The sequence below is a fragment of the Balaenoptera ricei genome, chromosome 19 (genome assembly GCF_028023285.1).
Source record: "Balaenoptera ricei isolate mBalRic1 chromosome 19, mBalRic1.hap2, whole genome shotgun sequence".
Taxonomy (NCBI): Eukaryota; Metazoa; Chordata; class Mammalia; order Artiodactyla; family Balaenopteridae; genus Balaenoptera; species Balaenoptera ricei.
The window spans coordinates 62,046,132-62,058,761 of record NC_082657.1 but is presented as its reverse complement, the minus strand read 5'-3'; the positions used below and the strand labels follow the sequence as shown (position 1 = coordinate 62,058,761).

The 12,630-nt window shown below is 44.4% G+C and overlaps 1 protein-coding gene across 2 annotated transcripts in view; it reads left to right on the top strand.

The window, feature by feature from the left end:
• The first annotated feature begins 7,517 nt into the window (after positions 1–7,517).
• Positions 7,518–12,630, top strand: part of FBXO31 (F-box protein 31) — a 42,587-nt gene continuing 37,474 nt past the window's right edge. For both annotated transcript variants that reach the window (XM_059905883.1, XM_059905882.1), the window contains exon 1: positions 7,518–7,882. In XM_059905883.1, the coding sequence (XP_059761866.1) occupies positions 7,534–7,882 (349 nt within the window). In that variant the 5' untranslated portion in view covers positions 7,518–7,533. The remainder of the gene's footprint in view (positions 7,883–12,630) is intronic.

Here is a 12,630-nt window from a genome sequence, read left to right as displayed (position 1 = left end):
TACGGAGTCTTACCCGTGTTCAGACCCCTCAGTCTTTCAAACACTAACTAGCTGAGCTACCTTGAATACGTAACCATTTTTCTCAGTCTCCGACTCGTGTGTAAGAGCGCAATACTATTTTAGAACTCCAAGTGTTTTCTGAGGAGCAGACGAAAGGGGCCTGGTAGAATCTAGATCACTATGCAACGTTTAGTTATCAAGTCAGTTATTGCCCAACTCAAACATCTGATAAACATGTATCTGAATGAACAGCACGTGATTCTTCGGCTGTTTTTGCTCTTTAATATTTAATACTTTGTAAGTATTTTCCCCTTTTTGAGTTTGTAAAAGCCTTTCTTATAATGTCTGTTTCATAAAGTAATTGGATTGTGCTAATATACAGTTATTATACAAGCATACAAAACCTACTAAAATATATTTCTCAAAGGGGTTCCAATGCACCTGGAATTTCTTTCTTTACAGAGTAGCCAAGTATCTTGTATAATTATCTGCCAGAACAATGATGTTAGTTGTAGCTCTGTACTGTGCCACTATTTACAAAAGAAAAGTGCATTTGTGTATGTCACTTTCCCAGGTTTTTTTTTTCTCCTCTTTCTGTCACAGTTCTTTACCTTGAAAAATCTCTAATAGTGTACAGTTAATAAAGATGACTTAAACATTCTGTCTGCTTTCCAATGTTCCAAAGGAAGGTTTTAAGCTCCAAGTGTACTATCTTGGTTGTTTTTTATTTATTCTGTGAAGATGGGGGGGAGAAAAATCCAGTAAGTGTACCTACCTTCTGCCAGACACAAAATGATCAGTTTCGAAGTCTTAAATGAGAGTGTGGACTGTGTATTGCTTTCTTTTCTGGGTTTTTATGATATTGAGTATTGACTGGTGAGTGCTTTTTTGGCTTAATTGCTAGTTTGTAAGAAATGGACTTTTTGTTCCCTTGCTGGACAACTGTTCCAAATGCAAGAGGACTGAAAAAAAAAATCGATATCAGGCATATGGAGCTGGGGGGAGGGGAAGGAGAGTTTCATATTTTCCTAGTCCCTTAGGCATCCATAAAGCTTTACCAAATAACCTCAGGCCTTGGGTTCACTGCCCCAGGGATTACCTCAAGGGCTGTGATAGAGATGGGACAGGATTACTCTTTGTTATTTTCAAGTACTGAAGTCCACATTTACAATGATTGCTATGCTCTTATCTTCACTTCCTACTTGAATCTAAAACCACACTTCCCTATAGGTGTCTCAGAAAATCATCCAAAGCAGTTGGTGTGTAAAGGTGTCTCATGAGCATGTAAGAACAACATATTGAAATAAAATATAAATTATATTTAAAGTTTACTAATTTAGTCATATGCAAATAAATATCAATTAAGAAGTACCGTAACTTCGTGTAAAATTTGAAAACAAGTGTGCTTGAGTGTATGTGAAAAATTTCATGTGCCCCCAGATTGCAGTTTTGTTTTTGTTTATTTTTGGCTGCGCCATGTGGCATGAGGGATCTTAGTTCCCTGACCAGGGATGGAACCTGTGCCCCCTGCAGTGGAACCGCAGAGTCTTAACCACTGGACCACCAGGGAAATCCCCCCAGATTGCAGTTTAATATACGTTCGACATAGTAAATGATATTCAGAGTGGTAAATTAATATCATCATGACCTATTTTAAGCTAGTTAATATAGAATAGTACGATTTATTTTTAAACGATTAACAGATATTACTCTTCTTTGAAATAATCCACATAAAGTAGAAAAGACCGCATCTGTCATGTGAATTTATGCAGTGTTTTCTCCAGAAATCTCATGGTACTTTTAAGCTATTAAATAATCATTCTAGAAAGCCAAGCAGTGTCAGTTTTGAGTAACTCTTGCCCTATTTCTTTCTATAAGGTAACAGCTAGAAATTGAATATGATGTCCCAGCATTAGTGAAGTAACATGCTGTAAATCGTGCTGTCTCGCTATTTCTAAGAATCTGTTAAAAGAGGCATGAAAAAAAACAAAACAAAACAGAAGGCATGAAACATGAACCGGCAGTGCAGAACACGTTAGGGTTATTTTGCCACACTCAGTATGGAGGGCAAGTCACACTGAGAGTTAGTTCAGCTCTTCAGGCCTGCCCGGCCTGTCCTGCCTCTCTTCTTTCTGATTGGGAAAGATATTCCACCCTCCTTGTTGTCTGGGACACTATTGGCCGGTGGTCCAATCAGTCTTGTGTCATCTCTACTGTTTAGCTAAAGTAAACAAACAAGTATTGCTCAAGAGCAGTGTTCCCGCTATTCTAGGAAAGGACTCAGCCAGGAGGGTTTTGCAGTTGATGCTCCATAGCTTGCAGTCTTTAGGAGCGTCTTCACCGGGTCCAGGAGGGATTGTCCGAAGCGAGAAAGGCACCATGTGGGAGTGCTTCCTCTCCCAGGATGCTCTGGCTCTGGTGTACAACTTCAGAAACCAGCACACTGGTACATGCAGGAAAGTGATCTCAAATCACTCCTAAAACCTAACATTGTCTCTTAAGTGAGTGTGTAACAACTAATGGAGCTGGCAGGCATTCCACAGGGTTTTTTCTCTTTTGTAGTTTTTTGCTTGTTTAATTCCAAACAAATTCTGAAGGATTGCTATTTTTCCAGCTTTTTGCCCATGTATGGGACTAAAGGATGTAATCATTGAGACTCTTATTTCGCACCTCAAACCTCTTGTTTAGCCTTTGAATATTTTCCCTTCTTTCCATTCACCTTGACTGTTTCTTTTTTTTTTTTTTTTGATGTACTTTTTAAAAAAATTTTTTAATTTAATTTAATATAGTTTTATTTATTTATTTATGGCTGTGTTGGGTCTTCGTTTCTGTGCAAGGGCTTTCTCTAATTGCGGCAAGTGGGGGCCACTCTTCATCACGGTGCGCGGGCCTCTATCGCGGCCTCTCTTGTTGCGGAGCACAGGCTCCAGACGCGCAGGCTCAGTAATTGTGGCTCACAGGCCTAGTTGCTCCGCGGCATGTGGGATCTTCCCAGACCAGGGCTCGAAACCGTGTCCCCTGCATTGGCAGGCAGATTCTCAACCACTGCGCCACCAGGGAAGCCCAACTGTTTCTTCTGAGCAGTGGGCAAGATGCCATTTTTTCATATCTGGATTCTGAGAACCAGCATGGGGAAAGTTAACAGGGTTTTCTTAAGTTCAAGAACTACTACTTTCAGGGGCAACTTGAAAGAACTGCTACTTTTGAGGCAACCGATTGAAAAATGCCTCGTCCTGTACTCTACTAATTTCCTTAGTTGTTATCAGTTCTCACTAACAAAGAGTTCATTCTTATATTCCTGACATAGTGTTAAAACAAATGATCTCTTGGTGCAGCTGCTGTGGAGGACAGTATGGAGGTTTCTCAAAAAATTAAAAATAGAACTACCATATGACCCAGCAGTTCCACTCCTGGATATATGTCTGAAAAAACCCCACTAATTCGAAAAGATATATGCACCCCAATGTTCATAGCAGCATTATTTACAAATGCCAAGATATGGAAGCAACCTAAATGTCCATCAAGAGATGAACGGATAAAGATGTGATATATATATGTATATATATATGTATATATATATATGTGTATATATATGTATACACACACACACACACACACACACACAATGGAATACTACTCAGCCATAAAAAAGAGCAAAATTTTGCCATTTGCAGCAACATAGATGGATTGGAGGGCATTATGCTAAGTGAAATAAGCCAGACAAAGACAAATACTGTATGGTATCACTTACATGTGGTATATGTAAAAAATACAACAAACTAGGCAGCTACTCACCTGAGTCTGCCCACTCTCCCACTGAGATGGTACTTTCACTTAGCAAATCCTCACTTTGCTTTCTTGAAAAAAAATAATTAAATTAAAAATACAACAAACTAGGCAGCTACTCACCTGACTCTGCCCACTCTCCCACTGAGATGGTACTTTCGCTTAATAAATCCTCACTTTGCTTTCTTGAAAAAAAATAATTAAATTAGAAATACAACAAACTAGTGAACATAACAAAAGAGAAGCAGACTCACAGATACAGAGAACAAACTAGTGGTTACCACTGGGGGGGCAATATAGGAGTGGGAGAGAGGGAGGCACACATTTTTGGGTGTCAGACAGGCTCAAGGATGTATTGTACAACACGGGGAATAGAGCCAAAATTTTGTAATAACTGGAAATAAAAAGTAAGCCTTAAAATTGTATAAAATTTTTAAAAATTTCCATAAAAAAGGGCGTCTTCTATCTAGGTTTTCCTCATTTATGAATGTATCCTCCTTAGCGTTCTTTGTAAGGGATACAGTTCTATATAAGGGACTGTAAAAGTTTCAAGGACACAAAGCTTTCAGGGTTCAATGTGTAATAGTTCTCTGCTACAGCCTAACTCTTCCCCTCTGGTTCCTCTCCACCGATGTGGCTTACCCAGGCTCTCACGGCTATCCTTTTCTTTCTGTTCTGATGGTCAGCACAAATTCCATCCTTTCACACCTTTGTGGGTTATTGTACACAGCCTTCTGTTGTTCCTGCTGTCAAGAATATATAGATTTAGAGGTATCTTTTCACTGAATTATGCATTATTCAAATTATGAACATACATTAACCATTCTTCTAAAGATGGAAATTTTTGTACATTTTAATGTACTCTAAACTGTATTTTATTTTATTTTATTTTATTTTTTTAATAGTTGAACTTTTTTTAAATTTATCTATTTATTTATTTATTTATGGCTGTGTTGGGTCTTCGTTTCTGTGCAAGGGCTTTCTCTAATTGCGGCAAGTGGGGGCCACTCTTCATCGCGGTGCGCGGGCCTCTCACCATCACGGCCTCTCTTGTTGCGGGGCACAGGCTCCAGACGCGCAGGCTCAGTAATTGTGGCTCACGGGCCTAGTTGCTCCGCGGCATGTGGGATCTTCCCAGACCAGGGCTCGAACCCGTGTCCCCTGCATTGGCAGGCAGACTCTCAACCACTGCGCCACCAGGGAAGCCCTAAACTGTATTTTATTAATAGGACCTGAGAATACTGTATTTTATTAATAGGAGACTACTGTATTTTATTAATTGGTGAATACTGTATTTTATTAATAGGACCTAGTAGGGAGTAGATAGATTTAAAAAACAAACTGATTGAAATATATAACAGCAAAGCTCATGCTTTACAATCTATGGATCCACACAGAACATAGCGTGTAGGTTAGTCAGGCATTCTATAAATATTTATTACATTAGTTAATGCATTTCTGTTTGCTGGGAGACTTCCTAGCTTGGATGGTTCAGGTGATAAATAAACTAGTCTTCTCTAAATCTGGTTCACGTTCCTCACTTTTTAGCCTTCTAGCCAGTTTATCATTTGTTCCTTTTTCATTGAACAAACATTTAGTCAGTACACATTTGCCGGTTACATGATGTGTGTTAGCAGGTCTATCATGTGACAGGAGATACATCTAGTAAGGCTGCTACCAAAGGAAGCAAATGTTTGTAATAAAACAAATGATGGTGCTGTAATAAAGGGACATTCTGAGAAGGGGCGGCTGTTTACTGGCACAGACTGGGGAGAGGGTTCTCCTGGCAGAGGAGACAGCTTGAACAAGGGGCAGACATGGTGAGTTTCAGTGGAGACAGGAGATGATGCCAGACTGGGAGGTTAGGACAGGATTGTGAGGTACTTTGTGTGATGTGATAAGAAGTCAATGGAGCCATTAAATATTTCTAAATAGGTGAGTGAAGCGATGAGTATGCTTTTGTTTATGTGTTGCTATTTGCAGGAAGAGAGTTCTGATAACAGGGTGGAGGACAGTTTGAAAAACCGTTGAGATACAGGGAGGGCAGTTACATGTTTTTCTTTTTTTTTTTTGAGTGCGGAGTCTTTTTTTTTTTGAAAATTTATTTATTTTTATTTTTGGCTGTGTTGGGTCTTCGTTGCTGCGCGCGGGCTTTTCTCTAGTTGTGGCGAGCAGGGGCTACTCTTCGTTGCGGTGCGCAGGCTTCTCATTGGGTGGCTTCTCTTGTTGTGGAACACGGGCTCTAGGCGCGCGGGCTTCAGTAGTTGTGGCTCGCGGGCTTCAGTAGTTGTGGCTCGCGGGCTCTCAAGCGCAGGTTCAGTAGTTGTGGGGCACGGGCTTAGCTGCTCCGCGGCATGTGGGATCTTCCCGGACCAGGGATCGAACCCGTGTCCCCTGCATTGGCAGGCAGATTCTTAACCACTGCGCCACCAGGGAAGTCCCTACATGTTGTTTTTCAATTGCCTGGAGCTGAGATGGTCAAGGTTTGAAGCACAGAACGGTTACTTCTGTCAGAAGATGAACTTCCCCGTTTATGGGATTCTGTGGACTGGGGTAGGCAGCCCTCTCTTCCACTTGGAGACCTCCTTAGGGAGGTAGTGAATAGCCAGGACCTTGTGGAGGCTGGGCCCAGGGAACTGCACGGTCACTATTTTCTATTTGAGTAGAAATAGAAACACTGACCAGAATGGGGTGGTCTGTGGATTCTTAACTTCCTTTTGGGCTCTGGTTAGTCTTCCTTTTGGGCTCCTGAAGGGCTCTCCAGCACTTCAGGGCATTGAAGTCAGTCTTGACCAGAAAGGAGTTGGGCCCACCCAGGCGGAGACTCCTATAATCCTGTAATCTTGTAATCACATCCATACCCTTGGCCCTACTCTCTGGTCAGTTTCTTGTTATCAGTGCTCCTTAAGGTGAAGCCACTGTCAGGAGAAGGTCTGCACATTCTCCACCCCCGCCCTAGGCCCCAGTCAGCCTGCAGAACCCAGTAAATAAGGTAACTAGGCACAGCAAGATCAGACAGACTACACACCTAGCGTGAAGTTCTTGGGGTCCTCTGGGGAGTTCTGGTGGGCTCCTCCAGGCCTTCCTGGGAGGTCCTCGGAGCAGTGTCCTCTGGGCTTTCCTGGAGGATTCTTCATGGAAGGGTGCTGGGGGGGGTTCTTGGGGGGCTACCTTGGGCCTTCCTGGGGGGTTCCGCGGGGGCCCTTCGGACCTTCCTGGGGCATTCTGGGTTGGGGGGAGGTGCCCCGTAGGGTGTTCGGGGCTGATCTCAGGAAGAGCGCGTCAGCCCCATACTCGGGAGGTGGTTAAGTTCGGCCCTCACACCCGACAGCGCGCCATTTGCTGCCCAGGCGCCGGTCCCCCCGGGGGTCGTGGGGTCGTGGGGCCACGGGGAGACGGTCCCAATGACACGGGGAGGGCGGGGGTAGGCGGGAGGCGTTCGGGTTCGGCCCAGGTCTTTGCAGGTCCCCCCTAGTGGGCGGGGCCAAGCCCTAGACGGCGAGGTCGCCTATGCACTGGGGGCGTGGCTTGAAAGTAGGGAGGGGCGTGGCTCGAATCCCAGGGGCGTGCCTTGCTTTCTAGGGGCAGGGGCTCGGATCCTCCGGAGGGCGGGGCTCGGCTCTCCAGGGGGCGGGGTTCGACTCTCACCGGGGCGGGGATAGGCTCCCTTGCTGGTGGGGCGGGGCTCGGCTCTCTGGCGGCGCGTGCGCACCGGCGGCGGCGACGAGGCGGCCGTCAGTCGCCGGCATGGCGGTGTGCGCTCGCCTCTGCGGCGTGGGCCCGTCGCGGGGATGCCGGCGCCGCCAGCAGCGCCGGGGCCCGGCCGAGGCGGCAGCGGCCGACAGCGAGCCGGACACGGACCCCGAGGAAGAGCGCATCGAGGCGGGCGCGGCGGCGCTGGCCGGGGCGGGGGGCGGCCGGAGCGCGGGCCCCTCGTCGCCCCCACGCTGCTCGCTGCTGGAGCTGCCGCCCGAGCTGCTTGTGGAGATCTTCGCTTCGCTGCCCGGCACCGACCTGCCCAGCCTGGCCCAGGTCTGCACCAAGTTCCGGCGCATCCTGCACACCGACACCATCTGGAGGCGGCGCTGCCGGGAGGGTAAGTAAGTGCGTCGGGGCGGGGCCTGGTGGAGGGGGCTCGGCCGGGGGAAGCTCTGGGTGGGGTCACCACGGGCTCTGGAAGGGCACCTGCCTTGGAACGGGGCTCCAGGGGGAGGGTCCCGGCCGCCGGGGCGTGCTGTGACCCCGGGGGGCTCTGCCACAGACCCGGGACCGCGGGTTCCGGGCGCGGTGGAGTTCCGCGTGGGCGGCGGACCGGGTTCTGCCTGCATGGGGTGCTCAGAGAGGGGTGAGGGGTCCCCCAGCTGCGGGGGCCAGGACGCCGAGGGCAGTGACGCGAGCTGGGGCTGGGTTTAGGCCGGGGAGCAAGCTGACGTCTGTCCTTGGTCCCCAGTCCTTGGGGGCGGAGCTGACGGGAACGATGAGGGTGAACTTGAATAGTTAGGGGAGCCCGAGGGTTTGGAGTGTCTCCTGAGGGCGAGGACCTGGTCTGTGGAGCGGTGGGTGGAGCCGGGCAGTGCTGCAGGGGGCTAATGCCCCCCTCAGGGATGGTGGTGGCCGAAGTGAGGATAGTGAGTAGTTTTGTAACAAATCCCAGGAAGAAAGCTTTGCCTATTCCACAGTTCAAGTCTCTCTGTTCATTTAAACGTTGATAGATCTCTGATGTTCAGTAAGCTCTCATGTTTTGGTAAAAACAATAGGTAAGAAAAAAAAATCAAACAGTGAAGGACAACAAAGGGAAGAGAGTAAAATATCTTCCGGGACCCCTGCAATCAAAGATAAGCCACTCTTAAAATTTTGGAAAAATTTAGTATAAAAAATCTTAATAGTGTTCCACTGTCTATGTATGCCACAGACTAGTCCCTTACTGATAGACTTTTAAGTTTGCAGTTTTTTCTTGCTGTAAACAGTGCTATCAAGAGTGCCTTTGTGCATTTTATAGGAGTTCATGGGACTTACATGTACCTTTTAGAACTTCTGAGATTATCTTCTTGGAGTGTACTTCCCAAAGTGGGGTTGTAGGGGCAGTAGGGTGTGCACACTGATAACACCTTAGGTACTCATTGCCCAGCTGTTGGTATTTGCACCCCCAGGAAGACTGCATGAGAAGGCCGCTTTCCCGAAATCCTTCCCAGCAGGGGATCAGTCAGTCATCTTCTTTCTGCCATAAGGCTCAGTGGTCAAGACTGATTTGTAATCTGTTTAATCTGCTCTGAGATCCTGAAGACGCTGCTTCACCTTCCCAAGTGTTATTGGCAAGTGCTGCTCCCATAGGGTGACTTTGAGGGTTAAATGGGATGATGCAGATGAAGCCCTCACCCCCTAAATGGTTATGATGCTTCTTGGCCATTTTAATTTCACCTCTTGTGAATTCCATGTTTGTGTTTTGTTTTGGTTTTTTTGGTCTCTTTTTTTCTTAGGGAGTTTATTTTGTCTTAAAAATTAGTAAGAGCTCGTTGAATATTAGCAGTATTTTTTTTTTTTTTATGTTGAGGTAAGTTCCCTCTATCCCCACTTACTGGAGAGTTTTTAATCATAAATGGGTGTTGAATTTTGTCAAAAGATTTTGCTGCATCTATTGAGATGATCATACGGGTTTTTTGTTTGGTTTTTAATTTATTTATTTTGTTCATTTATTTTGGGCTGCTTTGGGTCTTTGTTGCTGTGTGCAGGCTTCCTCTAGTTGCGGTGAGCGGGGGCTACTCTTTGTTGTGGGGTGGGGGCTTCTCATTGCGGTGGCTTCTCTTGTAGCGGAGCACGGGCTCTAGGGCACGTGGGCTTCAGTAGTTGTGGCATGCGGGCTCAGTAGTTGTGGCTGGCGGGCTCTAGAGCGCAGGCTCAGTAGTTGTGGCGCGTGGGCTTTGTTGCTCCGCGGCATGTTGGGTCTTCCCAGACCAGGGCTCGAGCCTATGTCCTCTGCATTGGCAGGAGGAGTCTTAACTACTGCGCCACCCAGGAAGCCCGATCATATGGTTTTTATTCTTCAATTTGTTAATATGGTGTATCACATTGATTGATTTGCATATATTGAAGAATTCTTGCATCCCTGGGATAAGTCCCACTTGATCATGGTGTATGATCCTTTTAATGTGTTGTTGGATTCTGTTTGCTAGTATTTTGTTGAATATTTTTGCATCTGTACTCATCAGTGATATTGGTCTGTAATTTTCTTTTTTATAGTATCTTTGTCTGGTTTTGGCATCAGGTGGCCTCATAGAATGAGTTTGGGAGTGTTCCTTCCTCTGCAATTTTTTGGAAGAGTTTGAGAAGGATGGGTGTTAGCTCTTCTCTAAATATTTGATAGAATTCACCTGTGAAGCCATCTGGTCCTGGACTTTTGTTTGTTGGAAGATTTTTAATCACAGTTTCAATTTCATTACTTGTGATTGGTCTGTTCGTATTTTCTATTTCTTCCTGGTTCAGTCTTGGAAGGTTATACCTTTCTAAGAATTTGTCCATTTCTCCCAGGTTGTCCATTTTATTGGCGTAGAGTTGCCTGTAGTAGTCTCTTATGATGCTTTGTATTTCTGCGGTGTCCATTGTAACTTCTCCTTTTTCATTTCAAATTTTATTGATTTGAGTCCTCTCCCTCTTTTTCTTGATGCGTCTGACTAAAGGTTTATCAATTTTGTTTATCTTCTTAAAGAACCAGCTTTTAGTTTTATTGACCTTTGCTATTGCTTTCTTTGTTTCTATTTCATTTATTTCTGCTCTGATCTTTATGATTTCTTTCCTCCTGCTAACTTTGGGTTTTGTTTGTTCTTCTTTCTCTAGTTCCTTTAGCTGTAAGGTTAGATTGTTTATTTGAGATTTTTCTTGTTTCTTGAGGTAAGTATTGCTATAAACTTCCCTCTTAGAACTGCTTTTGCTGAATCCCATAAGTTTTGGATCGTCGTGTTTTCGTTGTCATTTGTCTTGAGGTATTTTTCGATTTCCTCTTTGATTTCTTCAGTGATCTCTTGGTTATTTAGTAATGTATTGTTTAGCCTCCATTTGTTTGTGTTTTTTACATTTATTTCCCTGTAATTTATTTCTAATCTCATAGCATTGTGGTCGGAAAAGATGCTTGATATGATTTAAATTTTCTTAAATTCACTGAGGCTTGATTTGTGACCCAAGATGTGATCTATCCTGGAGAATGTTCCGTGTGCACTTGAGAAGAAAGTGTAATCTGCTGTTTTCAGATGGAATGTGCTATAAATATCAATTAAATCTATCTGATCTATCGTGTCATTTAAAGCTTGTGTTTCCTAATTAATTTTCTGTTTGGATGATCTGTCCATTGGTGTAAGTGAGGTGTTAAAGTCCCCCACTATTATTGTATTACTGTTAATTTCCTCTTTATAGCTGTTAGCATTTGCCTTATGTATTGAGGTACTCCTTTGTTGGGTGCATATATATTTATACTTGTTATATCTTCTTCTTGGATTGATCCCTTGATCATTATGTAGTGTCCTTCCTTGTCTCTTGTAACATTCTTTATTTTAAGGTCTATTTTATCTTATATGAGTATTGCTACTCCAGTTTTCTTTTGATTTCCATTTGCTTGGAATATCTTTTTCCATCCCCTCACTTTCAGTCTGTATGTGTCCCTAGGTCTGAAGTGGGTCTCTTGTAGACAGCATATATATGGGTCTTGTTTTTGTATCCATTCAGTGAGCCTGTGTCTTTTGGTTGGAGCGTTTAATCCATTCACATTTAAGGTAATTATCGGTATGTATGTTACTATTACTATTTTCTTAATTGTTTTGGGTTTGTTTTTGTACGTCCTTTTCTTCTCTCTTGTTTTTTTACATTTAAAAAAATTTTTATTTATTTATTTATTTATTTTTGGCTGCGTTGGGTCCTCATTGCTGCGCATGGGCTTTCTCTGCGGTGTGTGGGCTTCTCAGTGTGGTGGCTTCTGCTGTTGCAGAGCGTGGGCTCTAGGTGCGCGGGCTTCAGTAGTTGTAGCATGTGGGCTCAGTAGTTGTGGCTCACAGGCTCTAGAGCACAGGCTCAGTAGTTGTGGCGCACGGGCTTAGTTGCTCCACGGCATGTGGGATCTTCCCGGACCAGGGCTCGAACCCGTGTCCCCTGCATTGGCAGGTGGATTCTTAACCACTGCGCCACCAGGGAAGTCCCTTTTCTTCTCTTGTTTCCCACTTAGAGAAGTTCCTTTAGCATTTGTTGTAGAGCTGGTTTGGTGGTGCTGAATTCTCTTAGCTTTTGCTTGTCTGTAAAGCTTGCCGGGTAGAGTAATCTTGGTTGTAGGTTCTTCCCTTTCATCACTTTTAATATATCATGCCCCTCCCTTCTGGCTTGTAGAGTTTCTGCTGAGAAATCAGCTGTTCACCTTATGGGAGTTCCCTTGTATGTTATTTGTCGTTTTTCCCTTGTTGCTTTTAATAATTTTTCTTTGTCTTTAATTTTTGTCAGTTTGATTACTATGTGTCTTGGTGTGTTTCTCCTTGGATTTATCCTGCCTGGAACTCTCTGTGCTTCCTGGACTTGGGTGGCTATTTCCTTTCCCATGTTAGGGAAGTTTTCGACTATAATCTCTTCAAATATTTTCTCAGGTCCTTTCTCTCTCTCTTCTCCTTTTGGGACCGAATCATGCAAATGTTGGTGCGTTTAATGTTGTCCCAGAGGTCTCTTAGGCTGTCTTCATTTCTTTTCATTCTCTTTTCTTTGAATATTAGCAGTATTAACCTTTTGTCATCTATTTGGCAAGTGAGTTTCTTTTGACATTTTAAAATAGAGGCAAAGAGAGTTCCACCTTTTCATTTGCTTTGTTTTGCATTTTGT